Source organism: Triturus cristatus, chromosome 6 (assembly GCF_964204655.1).
Source record: "Triturus cristatus chromosome 6, aTriCri1.1, whole genome shotgun sequence".
NCBI lineage: Eukaryota > Metazoa > Chordata > Amphibia > Caudata > Salamandridae > Triturus > Triturus cristatus.
The window spans coordinates 1,763,973,024-1,763,996,885 of record NC_140589.1 but is presented as its reverse complement, the minus strand read 5'-3'; the positions used below and the strand labels follow the sequence as shown (position 1 = coordinate 1,763,996,885).

The 23,862-nt window shown below is 44.1% G+C and overlaps 1 protein-coding gene across 1 annotated transcript in view; it reads right to left on the bottom strand.

The window, feature by feature from the left end:
* The window catches only part of LOC146821949 (inositol-trisphosphate 3-kinase B-like), a 339,942-nt gene that overhangs the window by 88,560 nt on the left and 227,520 nt on the right, over nucleotides 1-23,862 (bottom strand). Inside the window, exon 4 of the mRNA XM_085613036.1 lies at nucleotides 4,395-4,608. Coding sequence (XP_085469162.1) covers nucleotides 4,395-4,608 — 214 coding nt within the window. The remainder of the gene's footprint in view (nucleotides 1-4,394; nucleotides 4,609-23,862) is intronic.

Sequence of the window (23,862 nt, the reverse complement as noted above, 5' to 3'; positions counted from 1 at the left end):
CACCTCTTCCGAGGTAGCTGTACGCTTTACAAATGCAGGTATTTCATTTTTTTCATAGGAGGTGGCATGGATACACCAAACCACCAATAGCATGAAGTTAGAGGGAAATACTGCTCTGGTTGGAGTCAAAGCACATTTCATGTATATTTTAAAGAACTGGTCACAATAGGTCAGGAACTTAGCCGACCGGTCAAGCCAGCCAAAAGAATCGGGAAAACAAAGCTGAAAAAAGGTTATTCCTGCATAAAAGGGTTCCACGCCGCAAGCTCCTCAATGCAGGAAAAATAGGTCAAGGATACAATGGAAGCCTCCCATGTAAAAAAATAAAAAATATCTTCTTTCCTAAATCACATCAAAGCACAATTTCTCATGGCAGCAGCTTGCCTGTTGGTAAGATGCTTAATAAAAAGAGGATCTATTTTTACCTATCCCTTTTAAAGACAAATGTCTTCCAGTGGATCACAGACTTATTTTTCCAGCATTCGGGAACTCCACTGAGGCGTGGAACCTTTTTCTCCTCAAATGAACTTATTCAGCTTTGCCTTTGATGTTTGTCAGTGATTGTTGGTACCCGTTTATCGCACCAGCACCACAGTATCTGAGACACAGTATCTACTCTGAAAGCAGTAGAGAAACTAAAACGAATCTCTTTAAAACAGTCATGAAATCACCAAACTGTTCACAGGTTTGGCATTTCAAGCCACAAATTCAAATATGTGGGATGCAATTAACCCTCAATTTTCACAGATAAAATTATGGCGGTCAATCAAGAAAAAGAATTATCTGCCTGGCTCTATTAAAGTCACTTTAAGACAACTTACATAAAATCTGTCCCTTTGCAAGCAGACACCGTCCCAGCTCAATCGACCTCCGCATATGATTACATCCATTAAAAGGGATATTCCATTTTTTTTTGTATTAATGGCTACCCCCGTAAGAATGCTCATTATTGGGCACTGTATTTTTGGTATCTAAAAGCACTACACAGTTCCTTTGTGGACACTTTACAACACTTTGTTAAATAGTTACACAAGCAATGGGCTGGGTCGTATTAAAAAAAAACGTGTTTGTGCAGTTACACCTAACTTATTATGGTTTAAGGATGGAGACCATGGTATTCCCAGGAGAGCCAGGGTGCTAGTCACTGGGTAGGTAGGAACACCCAAATCAAAATTCTGGGTATCCTCCCCATGCTTTTTTTCCTACCCTATATACTTGTGTTAAATGTGCTCTCAATAGAGGCTTGGATATGCATTTAAGATGTGAAAAAGGTCCCCAACTATATTGCAAGAAGGGCATTTGTTCACTAGAAAAAAAAAAAAATTAGCAGGGAAAAAGAAAGCATATTTTCTTCTATTTTCTCCTGAGGATTGTCTGACAGTTTATCCGTATAAACTCAGAGCATCTGGATACCCCTGGAAATATAGGCGTGATGTGGACTTCGATGAGTACATCTATGGATTGATTTTTGTGAATCCCCAAGAAGCACGAAATTGGCTCGAGTGGTAACAGAGTAACTTCTACGATTACAAGATATTGTCTTTTGAAGTTAGCATTGTGATTTAGTCCTTGCTCCTCAGTGATCACTTAGTTGGAAATCAGCTAGTAATCAAACATACGACAGACAGGAGAAAAGGAGAGTGGAGGCAGCCGATGCTAGGGCCAACAGCACGCTCAGCTATGGTAAAGAAATAAACTGGACTGACTGGAGGAGCCGGTAGGAATGCCATCGGCCCCTCCATTAGGAAAGTGTGCCCCTTTGTTTAAAAATGTCTGCAATATACAAATCCACTTTTGAGCACTGTTAATGACTCTTGTGAAATTCAGGACCATAAAACTGTTTAAAAGCACCAACAGTATGTGTTTGGCAAAAGTTTGTTTGCTTTTTTTGAAATGTCAACATTCAGTCTGACTTAAAGTCCACAACATTTCTGAATCTACACATTTACTAAAAAAACATACATAGAATAATTACTGCAGTTCTCTGTGGGGACACGGTGTTCCTCTTAAAGGAGCACATGGCACTGCAGTAATGGACAGATTGTAGCGCAGGCTAGAAATATTGCAAACATTTGTCTCATCAGTTGCAGAATAGACCATCCCAGATGCAGATGTTGCCAACAGCTGCTTCGGAACTTAGACTAGACACAAACTAACTTTTTGGTAGAAATTATAAGTGTCAATTTGGTTGCTGGAGCAGGACCCGAAATTCAAATCCATGATAATTGACAGAAAAGGGAAAAACAATCGCTCCTTTTAGTGAGATATTTCATTTGCTAAACCCAGGGTGTGGCCAACAGCCAAGTTCTCGAGGGTGTTTAAAAAAAGTGGATTGGGCGGTGATTTTCCAACTCTATGCTCATCAATACACCATCCAAGCCATATTTGGATGAAGGCGCATGAATGGACCTCTGAGGGTTGTTCTTGAAACTAAATAAAGGTTATGCACATTTCCAGAATTATAAAGAAGCCTTACTGTTAGCAGCTCACAAAGGCATAAAGCTGTAAAGAGTGCTTCCCCACTCCGCCTCACCTGGAGTCTGTCAGAGCCTACTGATAGAGTGAGCTGGGGTGGTATGCTGGTCTCTTAATTTGTTCCACTCTTTAATGGCAGCGGCTAGCGAGTGGTTGGGGATCCCAAGAGGGAGTTCTGTCAAGCACGTCCTTCCAGCTTATTTGAAACACACTGCAAATCCCCTCGAGGGATACTGTGAAAGAATAGCCTGGACGCGTTCCATCTAGTGCACTGCGGACCCTGCTTCCATGTGGCATTTTCACCCATGCATATTTAGAATCTGTGACACATCTCCAGGCTGGCAAGTTCCAAAATTGGTAAACACCAAAATTGGTAAACACCTTTGGCTATGCAAGACCCCCAACCATTACAAAACAATACACCCACCATACACGCGAGAGCACCATGCCATTTATAATCCGACTCAACAGAAAACAGACATCCCTTCGAGATCAGGGTATCAGAGCTCAGACAGTGCAGTAAAGCCATACCAATGCCAATAAAACACTATGCAAATCTCTGCAACAGAACAGCAATTGCTGCTAGACTTGGTGAGCACAGAAGGTAATGGCACCTCCTACTGAATTATGCAAATAGGAGTGTCTAGACTCTAGAACGACAGGCTGGCAATACGGGCAGTTCTCAATGCAATTTGAAGCAGTCTATATTCAAACTATATTTACATATTTACTGATATGTAATCACGGAGCGTAAAAATCAATTCATTATTTGCTCGACTACACCACAGAAAGTTTCTCGATGGCTTATTAGCTCCAGCCAATCCAAGCAGTCCATTCCGAGGCCCACTCCTGAGAAGCTTTCCCTACAAGGCCTGCAGCTTTAACATATCTCACTTTTATACCCCGATCCCCTTCATCTACTCCGGCAGTCACCAAGTCATTATTGATGTAGTGAAGATTCAAGCAGGTAGATGGTTTGCATTGCAATTCATAAATGTTCTTGGACATTTCTCATGAAGGAGGATTCTCACTCACACAATTGTTTTCATGACAGAGTACTGAAAGAACATATGATCCACTTTTATCAGGTACTCTTACATGGTCAATGACTGGATCAAAGTTCTGGGGTTGCTGGCTGCTTAAAAGGTCCGATACCGGTCACATGGAGAGCGGAGTCTAAAATAGCACGCTTCATTTTTAAGCTAGTGGTAGCAGAAATACTATGGATGCTGGCACACGTCTGTCAGTCTATTACAGGGTTCTCCAAATTCGGTCCTGGAGGGACTGAGTCCATGCCAGATTTTTAAGACAAATACATTTATCAAAATGGAGATATGATAAAAATCTGGCATGGAGCCGGCCGTCCAGGACAGACTTTGGAGAACCCTGGTCTATAATAACAAACCCTATGCAACCTTCACTCCTTTCTCAGAGTAGAAATACTGGCCTGGGTAGCAATTAAGACTAGCTCTTGGGGTAGAGAGCTCACACTACCCAGCACAGCTAGTTGTGTTCATCAGTGATGCTTCAGCAGAGCCTGAAGAGGTAACATCCTCACAAGCAGATAGACTAGAAAGCAAGGGTGGAAGGAAGGTTACGTTCATTGATACTTCCCGGTCCAAGAGATGGATGCAGTTCAGAGTTCAAGCAAGGGAAAAAAAAAAAAAAAAAAAAAGTCCTACTACAGACTATTCTTCTTGCTTACCCAAGAGTTTCTGCTTTGTGACCGAAATTATTAACACAACTGGGGGCATCTGGCCCATCTAGTAATGTGATTAAAAAGTGAAATATTTATGCCCTACTGGTAACAAACGGTCACTGCATGCGGGCCAAAATGGAACTCAACATAATTTGCTACAAGGCCCACCATGACTAAAGTCGCAAAAGTGCAAAATCGCACAAGAACACAACACTCTCACCTGACTCCCATCTTGCAGTCCATGACACAGGGCGAGTCGAAGTCCGAGAGGAGATCCTCCATCTGGTTGTAGCGTTCACCTTCCTTCATCACGTCGCCGTGATAGGTGGGAACATACGGCCTCAGGATATCGGTCATCAGCATATCCAAGCACCGCTGTTCGCATTCACAGTGCTTCTTCAATATCTGCCCGTTGGCTGCAGCTTGGAAGCTACCTACAAGGTAGTAACAGGACAGTCAGCACACAGCACAGTTCAGATGGTTGGAAGCAAAGGTTTATGGAGCACCCACCTAGTGGTTCACCCCAAGCTCCAACAAGCAAAGCGTCATTTACAATGCTGTGCCAGAAAAGAGCCATCCATTCGCAACAAAATTTACTGATACAGAACAGAGGATGTAGGACAAAAAGGAGTTACTGACGCAGAACAGAAAAGGTATGAGAGAAAAGGGATTGGCCTGGAAACCTCGTAAGAAATATCTTTCAAATCCAGCACACACAAAAACCACACAAAAGCACGAGAAGTAAACACTCAGTAAGCCCAAGTAATTGTTTGTTTATGGTTAATATGCTAGGTTGGTAGCCTGCAGAGAGCTGAAGGCTGCTCTAAGGTCACCCCAGAGCACCCAGGTGAGGCAGAAGAGATGTGAAAGAGGAACTAGTGGAGAAGAAAGGATAGAATGAGTGAGCTGTGTGAATAGAGTTATTTTCAGAGTTCTATCAATGAAAAACATACAAACTGGAAATACCGATTCAGCTGTATGGATTCTACCATTTATTAGAAAAAATATGATAACACCTAATTAAAACATGCTTAGGCTCAGGGTAGTAAAGCAAATTCAACTGCTCCGCTTGTTGACACCATGATGGAAAGGACAGTCATTTCGCCTGTCCCTGAACATTCCATTTCACATTAGAAATCACAGTGAAAACAAGCTGCAATTGCTTCCTGCCCCTGCCTTGCTGATGTCTGCAGAACACTGAAGAAAATCTTAACTTACAAGAGAGATGTCTGTGGCATCTGTGTTCAGAGGCACTCATGTAGATTGAGGCCCTCAAAACATACACGGCTACTGACTACTCCAGGATTAACAGTTTCACCCTTTACAAACGGAGAATTCTACAGTGTAAAATAATTGTTTTTGGAAAAATGTAAATTTGATTTACTGATAAGTTTGTGTTATCAATTATGTGCACACCTGTGTCACTGCCTGAGTATATTATACCACTTGCAAAATATCCTCTACCTCAACTCTGACTCATATCAAACCTCATTCTACTCTTTTCAATGCATTACCCTATTTCTCACCCTATACCTCTGTCAATATATCCTCTACCTCCACTGTCTCATTCATCGCAAAACCCATACCACTATGATTCTCAAAATAACTTTCTAGACTCTTCCCTTCTCTACCCCTCCTTGCATCATCTCATGCCTTTCACTATTCAGATCTCCCAAACAAGGCCTTCTAAACTTTCCCTCAGACTCTTCCCCACTCAACCTTCCCTTTACTCATCCCAAACCCCCTCCTACTGCTATTAACTCCAAAAAAGGAGAGAAAGAAAAACAATTTCTAGACCCTTCCCTCTTCACTCCGTCCACTATTCCTTTTCAATCCAAATAACAGACTAACATATCCACCACTCAAATTACTTCCATATTTCACCATGCTAACTCACCATTAATCTTTTATGGGTACCAGAGTAGCATGCTACTCATAGAAAAAGCGATTTGACGACTTGTCTGGGGTAGTAAGCGCTATATAGATACAATTACAATAATCATCAGCTGGACATACAATTTTCCCCTGCACATTGTCACCTTTTAAACCTGTGTTTCACTGCACCTGCGGATTTACAAATAAATTGAATTAATTAGGTGCTATTTCATGTAATTCAAATTGAATATGTAAATGATGTGTAAATGCTTCTCTGCAGCTCCCTCTAGCTGTGTGGACTACTCACTTCTTCACTCAGGTAGGGAAATTTGGACAGTAGATATATAAGGTAGGTGCACTGCCGTTCTGGATTTTAATAAGGCCCTACAAGATCATATTATCCTCCGAGTAAACTGGAAGCCAAAGATACAAAATTAACACATACCTTGTAAAACAAATTACCAGCAGAAACACTTCGAGTTTAGTTGAGCTGTGTGATACAGCACTGGATTGGTGAAGCATACAGGTACGTTCTTGAAGGGGCTGAACTAGTTCCACTCATTACCAGGAGGACAAAGGCAGATTTTACTTCCTTTTCAGTACGCGTTACTCAATATTTACAACGTTCCTTATTTAAAACACATTTGTATTGAGCTTTTAGTTGTTTCTGCAGAATTCGTCCACAAAACAGTACTCTACAAGTATGTTACCAATGCAACATAAAAGGACCCCATTAACTTATAGCCATGGCTTTTCTCAGTCACAAAGATACATCTATGGTGTAGGTTTGGAGTTTAGGATTTAGGCTGTAGAATGTAGGCACTGTTCATTGTTTATAGTCAATGGTGTATGTTCTGTAGGGAATGGGGGAAACAAACATGGATGTTAAAGGTCGTTGTAAGGGAGTAAAAATGGATAAAGTAAATACGTATAATGTTTGTATAGGTACCGGACGGACGTTAGGTGAAGTGTTATTTGTGCACAGATGATGCATTGAGATGTTTGCATTAGTGCGCATGTTGCATGAGTTTTGAAGTTGTGTTGTGGTTGCAACGTGGTAGTGTAAATGCGAGGTGCAATCCATGTTAAGCATTTTAGTATTTACTATGTAGCCATTGCTGATGATCTTGGAGGAAGGTTCCACTGTTGTCAGTTTGGGGAGAGCTTTCAAGAGTATGGTTTAGGGCAGTGGTCTTCAAACTTTTTAAATCCGTGCCCAACCAGTGTAGTAGGAGAAGAAAAATAAAACACAATTAAAAAAATATATACAAAAAGAAAAAATTAAAAAAAAAAAAAAAAAACGCCAGGCACCCCCCCCCCCAAATCCTTTTCACACTTATTCTATTAAACTGGCAATGTTTAAATATGTCTAGACTTATTTAAACATTGCAGCTAAGTTCTGTCACTGTTTTAGAAATGCAAACAAATACACTATTTCCAAACATACTATTCTAATGAGGCAGGCCTTACTAATGTGTTAAAGTATCCACAGTGTGGTTATTCAAAATGGTAGTGGGGGTTTTGGAGAAAATTTGGAGTCCCTCCTCCTTTGACACCTTCTCCCAGCCAGGATTTAAATGACAAAGGATGTTAATGATGGCCCATTACAGACGTGCTTACTGCGGCTCAGGTTTGTTAGGCTGAAAACAAAGCATATTGTTTCTTCTGGCCAGAACTTGGCGATCCCCTGGGATCACTTGGGGCCCCCCACAGGGGGGCCCACCCCCCAGTCTGAAGACGTCTGTTCTAGGCTGATGCGTTCTTCCATAAAGCACCTGATGACTTATCACTGGTTACTACAGCTTCTTATGAACGCCATGCCAACCATGTTGGCTTTGGTCAGTATCAGGAGGATAAACAAGACCTTCATGATGGCATGCCTTTGTGGATACAACTAGGACTGGGAGTTGGAGTTATTTTAATTACGCCGGAGCAACTGGATAACCTCGGTAATTCGGAGTTACTCTTTTATGCCAAATTACAAATAATTACACAATCAAGCCCACCCATGTGATTAAGAGTAATTTGCAGGGGAAATTAGCAGTAGCCCCTTGGTTCTGGGCATCCAAGGAAGCAAGCAATTGGGTCACACACTTGCACTTATCCTCATTGCCCAATTTGTTGTAAATGTACAATATTACACATCAATTAACAGCCTTCAAATTAGCAACTGATTTATAAAATGAGTTGTGTTAATAGGACCCACATAATGCATCTTGAGCTGAAAAGCCGGCTAGAAAGGTTCAACACGATGGGATATCAATCTCTTTAGGAAGGTGGTTGGCTGACTGATGAACAATGTGGTAATCCGATGGTCAGGTTGGAGTCCCACAAGGCACACTACGCCTTCTGTCGCTTTAAGCTTGGTAATCTGACTTTCATTAAATTGGGCAAAGATAACACCGGAAATTTACAGCATGCAGAAATGGCAGAAGGGTAGTTCAAACAGGGCACCAGGGCAAGAGATATTGCATAACAGTACATCCACTTCACCAAGCATGCCCTGGTCCCACACTGTCTAGCTTAGAAGAAGCAGTGAATGCAGAGACAAAGCACCTGAACTCTGCTTGGCGGTGGGACAGATGTAGGATGACAGAGACATCCTTCCAACTCCAGTGGCACTTATTCAACACATAAGGGCCACAAACAAGTCAACTTAAATCAGAGGTGGAAGCAGGGTGAAGGAGTCGCACACAAAATTCAAATGCAGGGGCTCACTTACAGTAAAGAAAAGCAGACAGTCGTAGCCTGCTATCGTTGGAGCTACCAACAGTCAATTTTCTCCCACCTCTTCCAAAAATGGTGAGTTTAAGCTTGTGTCAATGAATCCAGAAAAGTGACAGCGCTCCCGACAACGTCGGGAGATTCAGTGCACCGACAGACTGCTTGTTAAGGGTGGGATGGCATGGGCACAGATTACATCAATGAGGACCAGGAAAGGGTGTTCAATCTTCCGTCAAGAGAAGATGCCAAAGCGAGCAGGGAAGAGTTTTTCTTCAAAACCTGATCTATTGCCATCCTGTTAATGCTGCTTGCAGGTGACCTGGATGGTTCACCTGTAATTCTGTGATTACAGTTTCCACCTATCACAGCACTGATCATTGATATGAGATCAGCTCAAGAAGTCTGTGAGATTGGACCCTGAAACCATGAATAAAGGCTCTTCAGAATAACTGATAAAATATCTTCAGCTCACACCAACTCTGCCTATCACACAACTTCCAGACAGCTTCAGTACCAACATCCCACTGCATAATTGCATCACACACATTGATCGGTGAACACCTGAACATAATCAGTAGTTTGACTAAAAACAAACGAAACCAAACGTAAGCAGAGTCCAACTGCGGGCCCGAAAGTCCATTCAAAATTCAGAAAAACCGGACCACACTCAAAGTCATGAAAAGTACAAGTGTGGGTGGAATGAATAACTACTAAATGGAACAAAGCACGCAACAGTTGGAGAGTACACTGGCCCTTCAGGCAACTTATGAGGAACAAATGTTCTTGGCACATAGAGCACAACGTGTTAGGATTACGGTAAAAGTACTTTTTCTAAACTATATAGAAAAAAAACAGAGGCATAAATTAGAAAATAAATGATATACAGAAATGACAATAAAACACCATGGAGATCTACACAAGGATCCTGAAGAGAGGCCACTCGTGTCTCAAGTCAGCTAAGCGGCTTGCAAGGCCTATTGCGGTAGAGTCAATCTAGGACAAAAACACTGCACACAATGGGGTGGGGGTGCAGGAACATTTAACAGTATAAACTATATATAAAAAAAACAGAGGCATAAATTAGAAAATAAATGATATACAGAAATGACAATAAAACACCATGGAGATCTACACAAGGATCCTGAAGAGAGGCCACTCGTGTCTCAAGTCAGCTAAGCGGCTTGCAAGGCCTATTGCGGTAGAGTCAATCTAGGACAAAAACACTGCACACAATGGGGTGGGGGTGCAGGAACATTTAACAGTATAATGTTTTTCGTTCACAGATTCGGGTCTTCCCTACCTGCGAAAACAAGCATTTGCAATAGGTCTCACAATTGCGAGATTTTAAGCTATTGGCATTGTAAATGAAAATGCCTTTTATTTGTGTTTAATAAAGCTGCAATAATAAAAAGCATTGACATTTACAATAAGTCAAAGTTTCTAAAATGAGATACCTATTGCATTGCAAATGCTAGTTTATTTTTTAGCCATGCTGCACAGCAGATTGTACAGCAGCCTATGTGGCTAAAAAACATTGACAAAACCCATTCGCATAGGCAAGGCCTTTTGACTTTGCCAATGCTGGTTTCCCTAACCGAAGCTTTGCCTTTTTAGGACACCTGCTAAACGAAGGTAACAATAGGGGTTAGAATACACGAATAACTATGCCTCATTGAAGTTAGCAGTTGGAGCAGACTTTTCAGCAATCGCGCTCCTTGCAAGGTGAGCTCGGTGAAGCGAAGGTCACGGGTGCAAGTTCGGTCTGCACTCTTCACAAATCACACTGAGGCGAGGTAATGAAACCACAGATCTCCGGAAGGAGGCGGGGCTACGTTCAAGCTCATTGCAAAACCAATAGTGTGTAACCCGAGCCGGAAATAGCTAAGTATAGAACCACTTATTAAAGCACGTGAAATTATTATGCTCAGATTCCTTCCGGGATGGTAGGACATCACTTCCGGGTAGTTGGACAGCTTTATCCAGGGCAGGGCAGGGCAATTTTATTCCAGCAATCACAGACTTTATGAGCCCGTAGTGCCACCAAAGTAACACCCCTTGGCCTGTCTAGCACAATAAACTAGTTTTTCCAATATCCACTAGTGCTTGCGTTTGAAATCGGTGTTACAGTCCTACGCAGATCTAGTCATCTGCGTGTATTAAGGCAGGGGTTAACCCACGTTAGTTTAGCCTTTGGGGAGGTGAGACATTTAGGTCATCATCTCTGCAGCATGGACAAGGACTTGCTAAAGCAGTCGCTGAGCCTGCACGGGCCAACGTTGTACTCCCTGCTCAAGTGCGAGCTGTATGAAAACCTGGACTTCAGGAACCTACTGGGAGAGGTGTCCAAGTGCCATGCCTACAGGTAATGAAACAATGAGCACATTTCAAAGTTAATGATATCCCTGCGCCTTTTTGAATCTCTATACAGTGCTTTAAATGAGAGTAATCCGTTACACTTCTTAAGAGTTAAGTCCCATCCCGCCCCCGAAATGTAGTGTAGCAAAACTCAGAAGTACAGTAATGACGAGTTTGATTGTTCTGGAGGGGGCGCTACTGAAACTGACTAAGGGCAAACAGTTGGAGGATGAGGAATTTTATTAAGTGGGCGGGTCCACTGATGTCCATCAGAAGCATTCTGTTTGTCTGGAGGATGAAGAGGAGTCAGAAGATGATCACACTGTTACAAGATGTAAACACGTACGCACAGAGAACGTGGAAATGAATACATAAATATCACGTGTCTTAAGATGATCCAGCGTGGTGAACCTCCTTCGCGCACCAAACCGAAACTGAAAGCTAAATAGAGTGCGCGCGGTGGGAGCGTGTGAGGCAGAGAGGAGACGCCATGCGCGTGCACATCGGCTGTCCATGCGCCCACATGGTTTGTCTCCCTTCGCGCACCAAACCCACAACAATAGTCGCGCCAAGGCGAAGCAACACATGCGCTGCGTTCGCTAGGCAAGACCTAAAAACCGAAGTGTGGATCTGCCATATGGGAAAACCCAGAATTGAAAAATGCGATGAAACACGTTTGCATAAATCATGAAGGGCAAAGCCAACATTTCTGCCACTGGCAAACTAGTGTACTTTTTTTAAATTGCAAACACAGGCCATAAATATACCTATTAAAAAGGTAACATACCATCATTCAAATGTAGCAGCCATATGCTTGCAAAACAATTTAAAATAAAAAATAAATAATTGCATACAATTCTAGCGGCACAATGTGGATGTTTCATAGCATGCATGAAAGCACGAATAGCATCTTTTTTTGTTTTAAGACGCATCACATGGAAATAGTACAAAGAAAAGGTTAGGTTTGCTTTGGGTGACTTAAGCCTGAAAATCTAGACAATGACAACAAAAAAAACAGATCGGAAAAAGTATTATGAAAACAAAATATTGGAACACCGCACCTGTTGGATGGGCATACAAAATACCACCCCTTACAATGCAAGGCAGCTAATGGTTGAAATGGGTCAAAGCTATGTCAAGCAGACGGGTGAATGATGAAGGATGACAAAGTCTTTTTATGCATGTGTACATGCATTTTTTATTTATTACATTTTTGATTGCACAAGACTTCCCAAACAACTAAAGCTGTCCTAGGACGGACCAATGTCAAGCAAGGGCCACAAGGCAGTTCATTAGTTGGAGGTCTTTTATCTTCCACTCTACGGTAAAGGATTGCCATCGCCCACAGCCAACCCATTTAACGATGTTGGTTCTTACAATCTGGCCAGCAAATCCTACAGCCTGTTCTCGCAAAGCACAGCACCAAGAGCTATCTTAGCCCTTTGACAAAGTAGGTACCATCACTTCATAATTTCCAATTGGCGCCCACCTATAAACCGATTGGTTAACTTGAGAAGTTTAAAGCAGGCAAAGATGCCACGGAAGTGGCACCAGGGCAGATGGATCGTCGTAGAGGACCATCAGGGCAAACAAACATACGATGGCCTGTGATTAGACAGAGCTGGAGAAGCAGGAGTCCTTAATCCCTCATGAACCTCAGAAGACCTTCTAGATTTATTATTATTATATTACAGAGTTTTATATAGCACGAACTTGACTCGAATAGGGTACCAGAGCGCTTTACATCGCACCAATTTTATTACATGAAGACACATTCATTTTTTTTGTTAGGCATGGGGAGATGAAGTGATTTACCCAGAATCCCAGGATGTTCAGTGTCATTGCTGAGACTCGAACCCAGTTCCCCAGATTAGAGGTCGACCGCCCTAGCCGTTAGGCCAACCCCCTCTCCCCAACAAGCAATGTCAGAGCCAATGAGTATGTCCTTGGAAAGTTGGTGGAGTTACATTTATTTTCATTTACTGGAAACACATTCGACTAACTTAAAAGGAAAAGAAATGCAACTGCCTAAACGTGGGGACCATATAACTACAATTTTCATGTTTAAAAAGATTATAAATACACACATACATAGACAAATATCCAGGTACAATTTACAGCTTTCAACAAAAATGCATTTCAGAATTTCCTAGCATCCATCAATGGGAAGTGGCATCACTGTATTTTGCCAACCTCCACAGTCTTCGATGACTTGATTCCCCCAGGCATCCCTTGCCTGGGTGACCCAAGCAAAGTCTGACCCCTACAAGGGCATCACATATCTGGACCTCATGTTCCTAGGGCCTGAAGCCCTGTTACTAAGGTAAGCCAGACATCATCCTGGGTCTCAGACAAAAAACAGACACCATTCTCACCTCAAGAGAGCGCAAACACTCACCATAGTCGCACATTTAACACCAGTAAGCTCATCCAGATACTACTCACTAGAATAAACACAACCCACACCACACCATCGTCAAAGCATGCTCACCAATGCACATGCACCACAACCTAGAATCTCTCTTCATCAAAGAAACCGGATTCGTATCCTACCCCACCCACGCTTGACATCCTTCTCCCATTTGGACACAGCATTCAACACAAACTGCATCTGCAAAATTGAAGTCATACAAAAGTCAACAAGGCCATGCCCCCATCTTCAACATGGCCTCACCAAAGTCTTTCGAGTTGCTCTCCTGCCACTCTCCCCTCAGCATACTAAACCGCTTTCATTTACCTCCACGACCTGCGGAACCCATAAGGACTCTGTAGAACAAACATCAACATCTGCCTCCATGAAACACTGCCATTGCACTTTCCTCTGAGATTTAAATCTGCCCAGTAACTTCAGCACTATAACAAGGAGAGATGCCCTTGACTTCAACACTCTGGGGAAAAAACACCACCTCATCAACCTAACTTACTCCAAAGCCAACACAGTAGAACTCATTCAATTTGCATCCCCCAAGATATACAGTCAGCCCCCCAAAGTCGATCATCTCCCTTTCCCTTTTATCATCAGAAATGCCACTCCCCTTCAATAAGGGCCGCAGAAAAAGGAGAATGTTACCCTTAGCTCCGAGAGACCTCCACCAAGAACAACAAGTAGAACTAACCAACATTCTGACATTTCCTTCCCTAAACGTACGTCATGCTTCAACATCTACAACACCACTCTGAAGAATCACATAGGATGCTATGCTCCTCAGAAAACTTGCACCTCAAAGCGTAAGCCATCATCAACCGAGTAAACTCAAGAACTTACTGAAAACAAATTCGCCAAACAAAGACAGAAGAAATGGAGGAATGTAGAACGGCAATGTTCAGCATTAGAATGGTTATGTATTTGTGTGAAAACAAAGAACTATAGAATGATATTGGTGTAGGTTAAAAGGTAAGGTGACAGCTGCACTGGCCGGTCAGACCTAAACAATTCATGTAGTTTAATGACTGCCCTCCTCCTCCTCCTATCTGGGTTGATGTCAGAGAAAATACCATCAAATATCTAGTTATCTAAAACAATTGAATAGCTTTACAATGTTGTGTGCCCCAACAGTACAGGCAGAGGCAGCTGGATAAACCAACCAAATCATCATAGCTTTGTGGAGGGCAAGCACTTTGTGGAAGCACGCAAACGCTGACCAATAAAAACATGTACTCCTGGCCCCCAACAGGTGGGAATCAGCCATAGCCCCTCTCCTGGCGATTCTCACAAAAGTGTCTGGCAAAAACTGTGCCATTAAGCCAGTCTATGAAAAGGATAAAGAATAAAGCGCTGGCAAAGTAAACTATTGTTCCATCGGCCCTGGCAATGAAGTGTGCATTTTTGGGTGAATGAGCCACAGTGCATGAGTGCCACTGACTAAAGTGGACTGACCCATTGCCACGTGCGTTTAACAGTGATGGACAGAAGCAAAACGTGAAAGAAAATTGAATAGACCACTGCATAAGGAGGACGGATCTAAAGCCTATGTGCATTTATTTAATAGATCTGGTTAATAGTACATGAAGTAAGAGAAGTTCAACCGGTTTTTAGGGCAGACCCTAAAAACAAGCAAAGTAATTTGAGATGTGGCAGAACGAATCCCTACAACACCCAATTGTCTGATTTCATTAAAGATTACTGTCCAGTACGCCCAAAATTAGGTTGGGTAAGTTTAAAGGTATACATGTGATGTTTTTCTTTTATTCATATCCTAGGAAAAAATGCATATTTATTTTGTTTCCAAATAGGAGACACTATGCTAGCAAAATAAGTCATCTGAGTTAGGTGTCACTAGATTGAATAAAAAGATAGAAAAACCATAGATATGTAATATCTCATTAGCGACTGCTACTTTCCCACGTAAATAGAAGAACGGAAGTATTAAGCCTCTGCTTAAAAAGGCCTTAGCAGATCCTACGGACTTACAGAATTACAGGCCAATCTCTCTTCTTCCCAGTTGTTCCAAAATCATGGAGACAATCAACCGACATCTTTCTAGTTATTTAGAACACAACAAAACACTAGATGCATCCCATAGCACCGAGGCCGCTCTACTAGAGGTTATGGACACGCTCAGGAGGTCATTGGATAAGGACTCTCCAGTCATGTTATTGCTGCTTGACCTGTCGGCAGCCTTTGACACCATCTTTCATCGTATCCGGTTGAACAGGCTTCGAGAGATTGGTGTCAGAGGCCTGGCCTTTGACTGGATCCAGAGTTACCTGTCCGACAGAACACAATGTGTTCAGTTGGACTCATTTGGGTCTAAGACAACTGTGGTGGACAAGGGGGTTCCACAAGGCTCTATATTGAGCCCCACGTTGTTCAATCTTTATGTTGCCCCCTTGGCCTCTATCATCCGAAATTACGGGTTTGAAACTATATCCTATGCTGATGATACACAGCTGATAGTACACAGAGAACAACCCCGCTGTAACCAAATCTAAGTTTATTACTTGTATGACGAGCATTGCCAGCTGGATGGGGAACAACTTCCTGCAACTCAATTCCTCTAAAACTGAGATTTTGTTGTTCGGCAAGGCAGAAGATCTGTGGAGCGCTGATTGGTGGCAGACAGAATTAGGAAAAGCACCTGCCCCTAGAGGGTGGTCTAAAAACCTGGGGGGTCAGAATAGACAATAAGCTTTCAATGGAAGATCAGGTGAAAACTCGCAGGTACCCGTTACGGAACCTTGCGGTTACTCAGCAAGATCTTTCCCTGGATTCCATTGAACGCCAGAAAGACCCTCATCCAGTCGCTCCTTATCAGTCGCCTTGATTATGGCAATACCTTGTTGGTAGGAATTAGGGAAGACCTGCTATCCAAGCTGCAGGTGGGGCAAAATACCGCAGCCCATCTTGCCCTTAAACCAACCCGAACCCCCTCCCGCCCTCTCCTGCGCCTTTTACACTGGCTTCCTGTAAGGAAACGAGCCATCTTCAAGCTACTCTGCCTGGTCTTTAAGTCCCTGCACGGTCTGGGCCCGGCCTATCTGGCTAACAAAATTCAACGCTATCAACCTGGGCGACTACTTGGATCCAGTACTCGCAGCCTGCTCTGTTGTCAAAATGGGAGGTTGTGCGTTTTCTTATCTGGCCACAAAACATTGGAACGAGCTCCCTGAACATATTCGTGCCTGCCCAAACTTTCCACAATTCAAAAAGTTGCTCAAGACCTGGCTATTCTAAAGGATGAATATTGTATTCCGCTTACATTTGCCTCCTTCTCAGGCGCCGAGAGAAACCCCTGGGGAGGATTTGCGCGCCTTATAAATGAGTCAGATAAATAAACAAACATTTACTCATTTTATGATGGAAACAGCTTGTATGTACTGTGAGGTAAATTTTCGAATCGGTTCAACAACGCACAATGAAACTTTTGAAAACATCCGGAAAACTAAACTGAGGTATTTGATAAAATGAACTTTTCCCCAAGGCTGGTGGGCAGGTTCGTGCGGGAATGCCTGGGTTTCCGCGACATTGAAATCCAACTCTGCTGGGGCAACCACTGAGTTCTGAGACTCACCAGAGCTAGCAACCGCTGTTGGCAGACTGAAGTGTCCTAGATTCACAGTCCGTAGGAGGGCTGGGACAAAGGAGGTCTGCAGGGAGGAACGTCATTGAACACCAAGTCCCATGCTCTTCGGTCAGAAACAGGCATGCGGGCAGCACCAGTCATTTATGGGAGACTATTCATTGCAGTAATTATTTAGGTCTCGGTCTCTTGCAAGATATTTTGTTAGCTTATGGGGGCCTAGAGTGCGTCCATTGGTAGGCTTCATAGTTACTTCCATTTCCTTCCTTTTCCTTGGTTAGCGCGTGCTGGCTTCACTTCCTCGGTCTGTTTGCCCCCCCCCCATGCAGCTTGGCCCAAGTACTGCTTCCTTGTTGCACTGTGCTCCTTCCAGTTCTCATGCTTTTGGAGGTATTTTTTTGTCTTTGTTTCTTGCACCGTCCTTATTGCTTGCTCAATCATCTTTGCTTGCCCCCCCCATGCCCCATCCCTTCCAACCAGCCTCCTGATTCTCCCAGCCCTTCCACAGTCTATTGTTGCTTGCCCCTTCCTTCTGGTCGTGGTGATGCTGCCCCAGTGCCTTCTGTCCCTCTCGTGGTCTGTTGAATTGCTGCCCCCTCCTCCACGTGAGTGACATGTTCCTAGCCCCCTCCTGCTGTCCCTGGTGTCGCTTGCCCCCTCCTGCTCTCCTTCCGCTGTCTGTTGGCCCGCACCCATCTGTTTTGCGTGTAATGCTGGATTCCAGACTATTAACATTGTCGCTTTGAGTAACAGTTGTTTTTGCCATGCACTTGGCTACTTGGGAAATTATAGCTGTTTGAAAATCGGGTAGGTATCTATGACCATTTGCGTTAAGTTGAAGAGTTCAGGCAGCCGGAAGAACTTAGTTTGCAACATCCACAAAAGTCATTCCTGCCATTTGAATGACAGCCTGGCCATATTTATTTGGTGCGTACATAGAACATGCCCGGAACACAAACAAATGGCTCTTGCTGGTAAGGAACAGCCCTCATTTGTTCCACAGGAACTGGGAATGACAGGTCCTTTCAAGCTTTGAGTTACAAGGATTACTCTGCAAATAAATGAAGCAGCCCCTACGATCTATGGGCTCTTCATCTTTTTATACAGAGACATGGGCATGTAGCATTCCTTTTCATGTAAAGAAAAAAGAAAAAAGAAAAAAGAAAAAAAAAAAAAGAAAAAAACACTAGGGAGCCAGGTATTAGTCGACTGACACTTCCACGCACCTGTGACAGGATATCTTTAGTTGCCTTATAAATCCTAATCAGGTTTGTGGCTTTTTGAGACCGGAGTCATTATTATTGGTTGGGGTACCCTTAGACAGGACTGAAAGGAATGAAACTCCAAGGTCACCCAGATACCCAAGAAATTTATATCAATTTCGCAGGAATTGGATTTTGCCGACCATCCCCATTTGGCAGGTCGAGCCAGAGGCTTGCCCCATCGGAAATTTCAAGTGCTGATGGGTTTTAATAAAATACATTTGACAAATATAATTATGGTGTTTTAAATGCAAGGCCCTGTAGTAACAGCTGCCTGTAAACCCCTGAGGTCTGGTCTAATGAGGGGGGTGGGGGTTTGCGTTAGACCATTGGTGACCGGAAGTGTTATACCATTTTTAAGAAGAATTAAGTTTGAAATATAAAGCAGAGACTGGGCAGAGCTGTGGCACTTTAAGCAGAATTAGGAGAGAGATTTCAGTTAAACATCTTTGATCTTGCGGTCAGTTTTTGATAACAGCGTAAACGCTTGAATCAAGTGTAATGTGGTCATTACATTTCTATCAGTTTTTTTTTTTTATTTCTAAACAGTTAAGTTGTCAAGTGATTGATGTCCACTTAATAGATTTACTCACTTGCAGGAAAATAGAACACTTACCACATTCCAAGTCTAACACCTTTGTCTACGTCAAGCCGGTTGGTCTATAATCGTGCTAATGAGGTATGTGTTTAATAAAAACTCAAACGTGTCAGGCAAAATACCCACTGGACCCCCAGGATCCTCTTGTTTATGAACGGCTAGTTAGGGCGCAACTAAATGAGCTAGGCACAAGAGCTAAAGAAAAAAAAAGGAATAGTGGGGGCAAACACGAGGGACAACAGGAGGAGGCAAGGAACACACCAGTGAGAAGAGGTCAGACAGGGCAAGCAACGTCATGAATAGCAGCAGGAGGGGGCAAGCAACACAAGAAACAGTGGGGCGAGGGCAGGAGGGGGCAAGAAACATAACAGCCAGTGGGAGGAGGGCAGGTGAGCAACACAAGGGGCAGTGGCAGGAGGTTGGGAGGGGCAAGTAACACCAAGGATAAACTCAAGGACTCTGTGGAGGGCTTCCACAAAAAGAAAAAAAGGAACCCCGGCCGGAAAGTACAAGCAGCGGAAGGACACTCAGTGGGCAAGGAAGCAGTGCTTGGGCCATGCATCCCTGGAGGGACAAACACTTGCTGCAAAGAAATCAGTGGCAAACAAACTAATGGTAAGCAGTGGGCAGGCTCTAAACCCCCTGAAAGTAACTAAATGTCTTGCAAGCGCCAGCATATGTGCGGTCTCAGGCGAGATCAAAAAAGGAGACAGATTCAGTAGTTTCCTGTTGTGCTATACACAGAACATTTTCCACAGCAATGAGAAAACCATCTGAATTCTGAAGAGAAAAGATGAGCTCAACATTCACTCAAGTGGAGAAGTGATGCCGATCTTAGATGAGCATCGAAGGGCTTGGGTTAATGGAAAACAAGGTAGAGAGGGAGATTAACATTTAGGGGGTCAAGGCCGGAATATGCGATCACTTGTATTAAGCAAAACATACTGCTTAGTGGCAGAGTTGCGCGGTTTGTAGACACTGTAAAATTAAGTTCACCTGTGTTCCAGTAAAAGTGATTTTAGTGTCAGAAGTAAAAGAGGAGTAGTGCACCTATGTATGCCATGCTGAGCTGGGGTAGCCCTATTTATCAGACTTCATTAAAATACAGTCAATCCTCTTATTGAGCAAGATCCGGCCTTCGGAGAAAATCACCAATAATAGGGATCATTTAAGGGATGGTCTTAAATTACAATGGGTACTCAGCATACCTTGGTTGAAGAATATTAAAGACTTTATGAGTGGCTTAGGCCACCCGGAATATTATTAACAGCCGGAATCTATAGAGCGTATTAGCAGAAAAGACCTCAAAGAACAAGTTACTTACCTTCGTTAACTCTTTTTCTGGTGGATACAGTATCTGCCTGTGATTTCCATATCTTGTGAATATCCCCTGCGCCAGCAACATTCGGAAACTTTTGTAGCTCTCCACGCCGACGAGGAGGACGTCACAGAAGCACGGCTCAGCCACCGGCTGCGCTGACGTCACTGGATCCATAAGAGGACCTAGTCGGAGTGATGACGTCACTTACGCCCTTTTTTCCGTGCCTTCGAGGCACACGGACGGACTGACAGCAATATATATATATACAGCATACACAGTACATAATACACAAAACCACACAGTGTGAAGATAATACAGGAAGGCAAAAGAAATAATACGCTTCCTTTGACAATAAATACATTTTGAAACATCACTATTGTAGGTATACAAGGGTGGACAACGGGGAGGCGGGTGGGTCAGTGAGGAATCCACAGGCAGATAATCCACCAGAAAAAGCGTTACCAAAGGCAAGTAACTTGATGGATACATCTGCCAGTGGATTCCTCACCTTGTGAAAAGATTCCCACAGCAGTCCCACTCCCGGAGGAGGGTGTCCACCCTTTTATACCAGAAAGTCCTGAAGGACGTAACAAGCAAAGTGTCCGTCCCTCCTCACCTCGGAATCCAAGCAGTAATGCTTCGCAAAAGTGTGGAGGGAGGCCCAAGTTGCCGCCCTACAAATGTCCTCCACAGGAACACCTCTAGACAAGGCAGATGTAGAAGACTTTGCCCTGGTAGAATGAGCCCTTATACCCTCTGGAGGTTCCTTACCGGCCAAAGAGTAACAAATCTTGATGCACAAGATAATCCATCTGGAAAGGGTGCGCTTGTGCACCGCTCTGCCTTTCCGGCAGCCAACAAAGCCCACGAAGATCTGGTCAACCACTCGAAAATCCTTAGTCCTATCGAGGTAAAAGCTCACCTCCCTCTTAGGGTCCAAGCGGTGAAGCCACTCCTCCTCTTTGGAAGGGTGAGGGGAGGATAGAAGGTAAGAAGGGTAATGGACTGCCCCAGATGGAAAGGAGTTACCACCTTTGGCAGAAAAGCAGCCCTGGTCCTGAGTACAATTCTTTCAGCATGAATGGTCAAGAACGGGGGTTTTGAACTCTGAGCTTGAAGCTCACTTACCCTCCTTGCCGAGGTAATAGCAATGAGAAAAAACATTTTGAAAGACAACAGCCTTAAGGGACACTTGTGCAAGGGCTCGAAAGGAGAACCCATCAGGCAAGTTAAGACAAGATTTAAGTCCCATTGAGGCACAATAAAAGGAGTAGGCGGAAACTTTAACGAATCGGAATACAATAGGTGACTTAAACAAAGACGGCTGATCCAGCAAGCAAAGGAAAGCCAACAAAGCCAATAAATAGCCCTTTATGGTAGCTACAGCAAAGCCTTGCTGAGCAAGAGAAAGAGCAAACTGAAGGATGTTGGATAAACAAGTCCTCAAAAGGGTCAATAGACTTCTCTCCGCACCAAAGAACAAATTTAGGCCACCTATAAGAATAGATCAATTTAGTGGAATGACGTCTGGCAGACAATATTACATCTACCACATCAGGCAGGAGAGAAAAAGAATTCAGGTTGCCCCGTTCAATCTCCAGGCATGAAGGTGTAAGCTCTGGAGGTGGGGGTGTAGAACCTGCCCCTCCGACTGCGAGAGGAGGTCTGCCCTGAGAGGGAGACGGAGCGAAGGGCACGAGAAGAGGTGGAGAAGATCTGTATACCACACCCTTCTTCGCCAATCTGGGGCGATCAATATGACTTGGCCCGGTCTTGGCGAATCTTCCTCAGAACCCGAGGAATCAAGGGTATGGAAGGAAACGCGTAAAGGAGATGCGAGTCACATCTCAACTGAAACGCGTCCCCCAAAGATCCCTGCATCGGATACTGGAGACTGCAGAATGACGGGCAGTGAGCGTTCGTGAGTGGCAAACAGGTCCACCCGAGGAGTTCCCCACGTCCAAAAGACGTGACGAACCCCCTCCGAAGAGAGCCTCCACTCATGGTCGGCAGAGAACTGCAGACAGACTGTCTGCACGCACGTTCAGAACTCAGGCCAGATGATTTGCCATCAGACAAATCTGATGATCCTGAACCCAGGACCAGAGACGCAGAGCCTCTCTGCAGAGACAATGCAACCCCACTCCTCCCTGTTTGTTGACATACCACATCACGGTAGTGTTGTCCGTCAGGATTTGAACCGACTGACCATGAAGGGAAGGGAGGAAGGCCTTGAGTGCCAAACGTATCACCCTCAACTCCAAAAGGTTGATGTGGAGCAACCTTTCCTCTGGAGACCAAAGACCCTTGATCTCCCAGATGCGCACCCCACCCTAGAGTGGATGCATCCGTTATCACTATGGCCACCGATGGTAAGGCTTTCCTTGAGACAGATTGCCCTCCACTCTCCACCAAGACAGATCCGCTGCGGCTTCTCTGGAGATCCTCACAGACTCTCCGAGATGCCCATTGTGCTGATACCACTGACTGCGGAGGCACCACTAGAGCGCTTTCATGTGCCAGCGTGCATGGTTGACCAAGGGAATGCAGGAAGCAAACAGACCGAGCAGACGAAGGACCTTCCATTGTAAAACCAAGGAATCATTTCCTGTATGTCGAGAATCCTTTGTGGAGGTGGGAATGCTCAACACACAGTAGTGTCCAGTAACGCCCCTATGAACAGGTTACGCTGAGAGGGCACCAGGTGAGATTTGGGCACGTTTATCGGAAAACCAAATTTGTACAACAGCTGGGTTGCAACCTGCAGATGATGAAGCACCTTCTCCGGCGACTCCGCTTTCATCAGCCAGTCGTCCAGATAGGGAAAAACTGGAATCCACGATCTTCTGAGATGGGCTGCCATCACCTTGGTGAAGACTCAAGGTGCAGTAGTAAGACCAAACGGAAGGACCGCAAACTGATAATGTTGCGACCCTACCGTAAAACGGAGATACTTCCTGTGCGACTTCAGGATGGGGATGTGGAAATATCCATCCAGTCCTCCTGTTGCAGCGCTTGAAGAACCTGTGCAAGGGTGAGCATCTTAAACTTCTCTCGCTTCAGAAAAAGGTTCAAGATCCTGAGGTCCAAAATTGGACGTAGATTGCCATCCTTTTTCGGAATCCGGAAATACCAGGAGTAGCATCCCTGACCCCTCTCCTGCTCTGGAACCACCTCTATCACACCTTTATTTAATAACGTAATGACTTCCTCCTGCAGGAGAAGGTGGTCCTCCGAGCAAGCACCTTGACAAGGAGGGTAATTCTGAGGGAATTCCCATAAGGGAAGGGTGTACCCATTAAGGAAGGAAGGAAGGAAGGGTGTACCCATTAAGGAAGGAAGGAAGGAAGGGTGTACCCATTAAGGAAGGAAGGAAGGAAGGGTGTACCCATTAAGGAAGGAAGGAAGGAAGGAAGGACGAAGGAAGGAAGGACGAAGGAAGGAAGGAAGGACGAAGGAAGGAAGGAAGGAAGGAAGTACCCGTGAAGGAAGGAAGGAAGGAAGGAAGGAAGGACCCATAAAGGAAGGAAGGA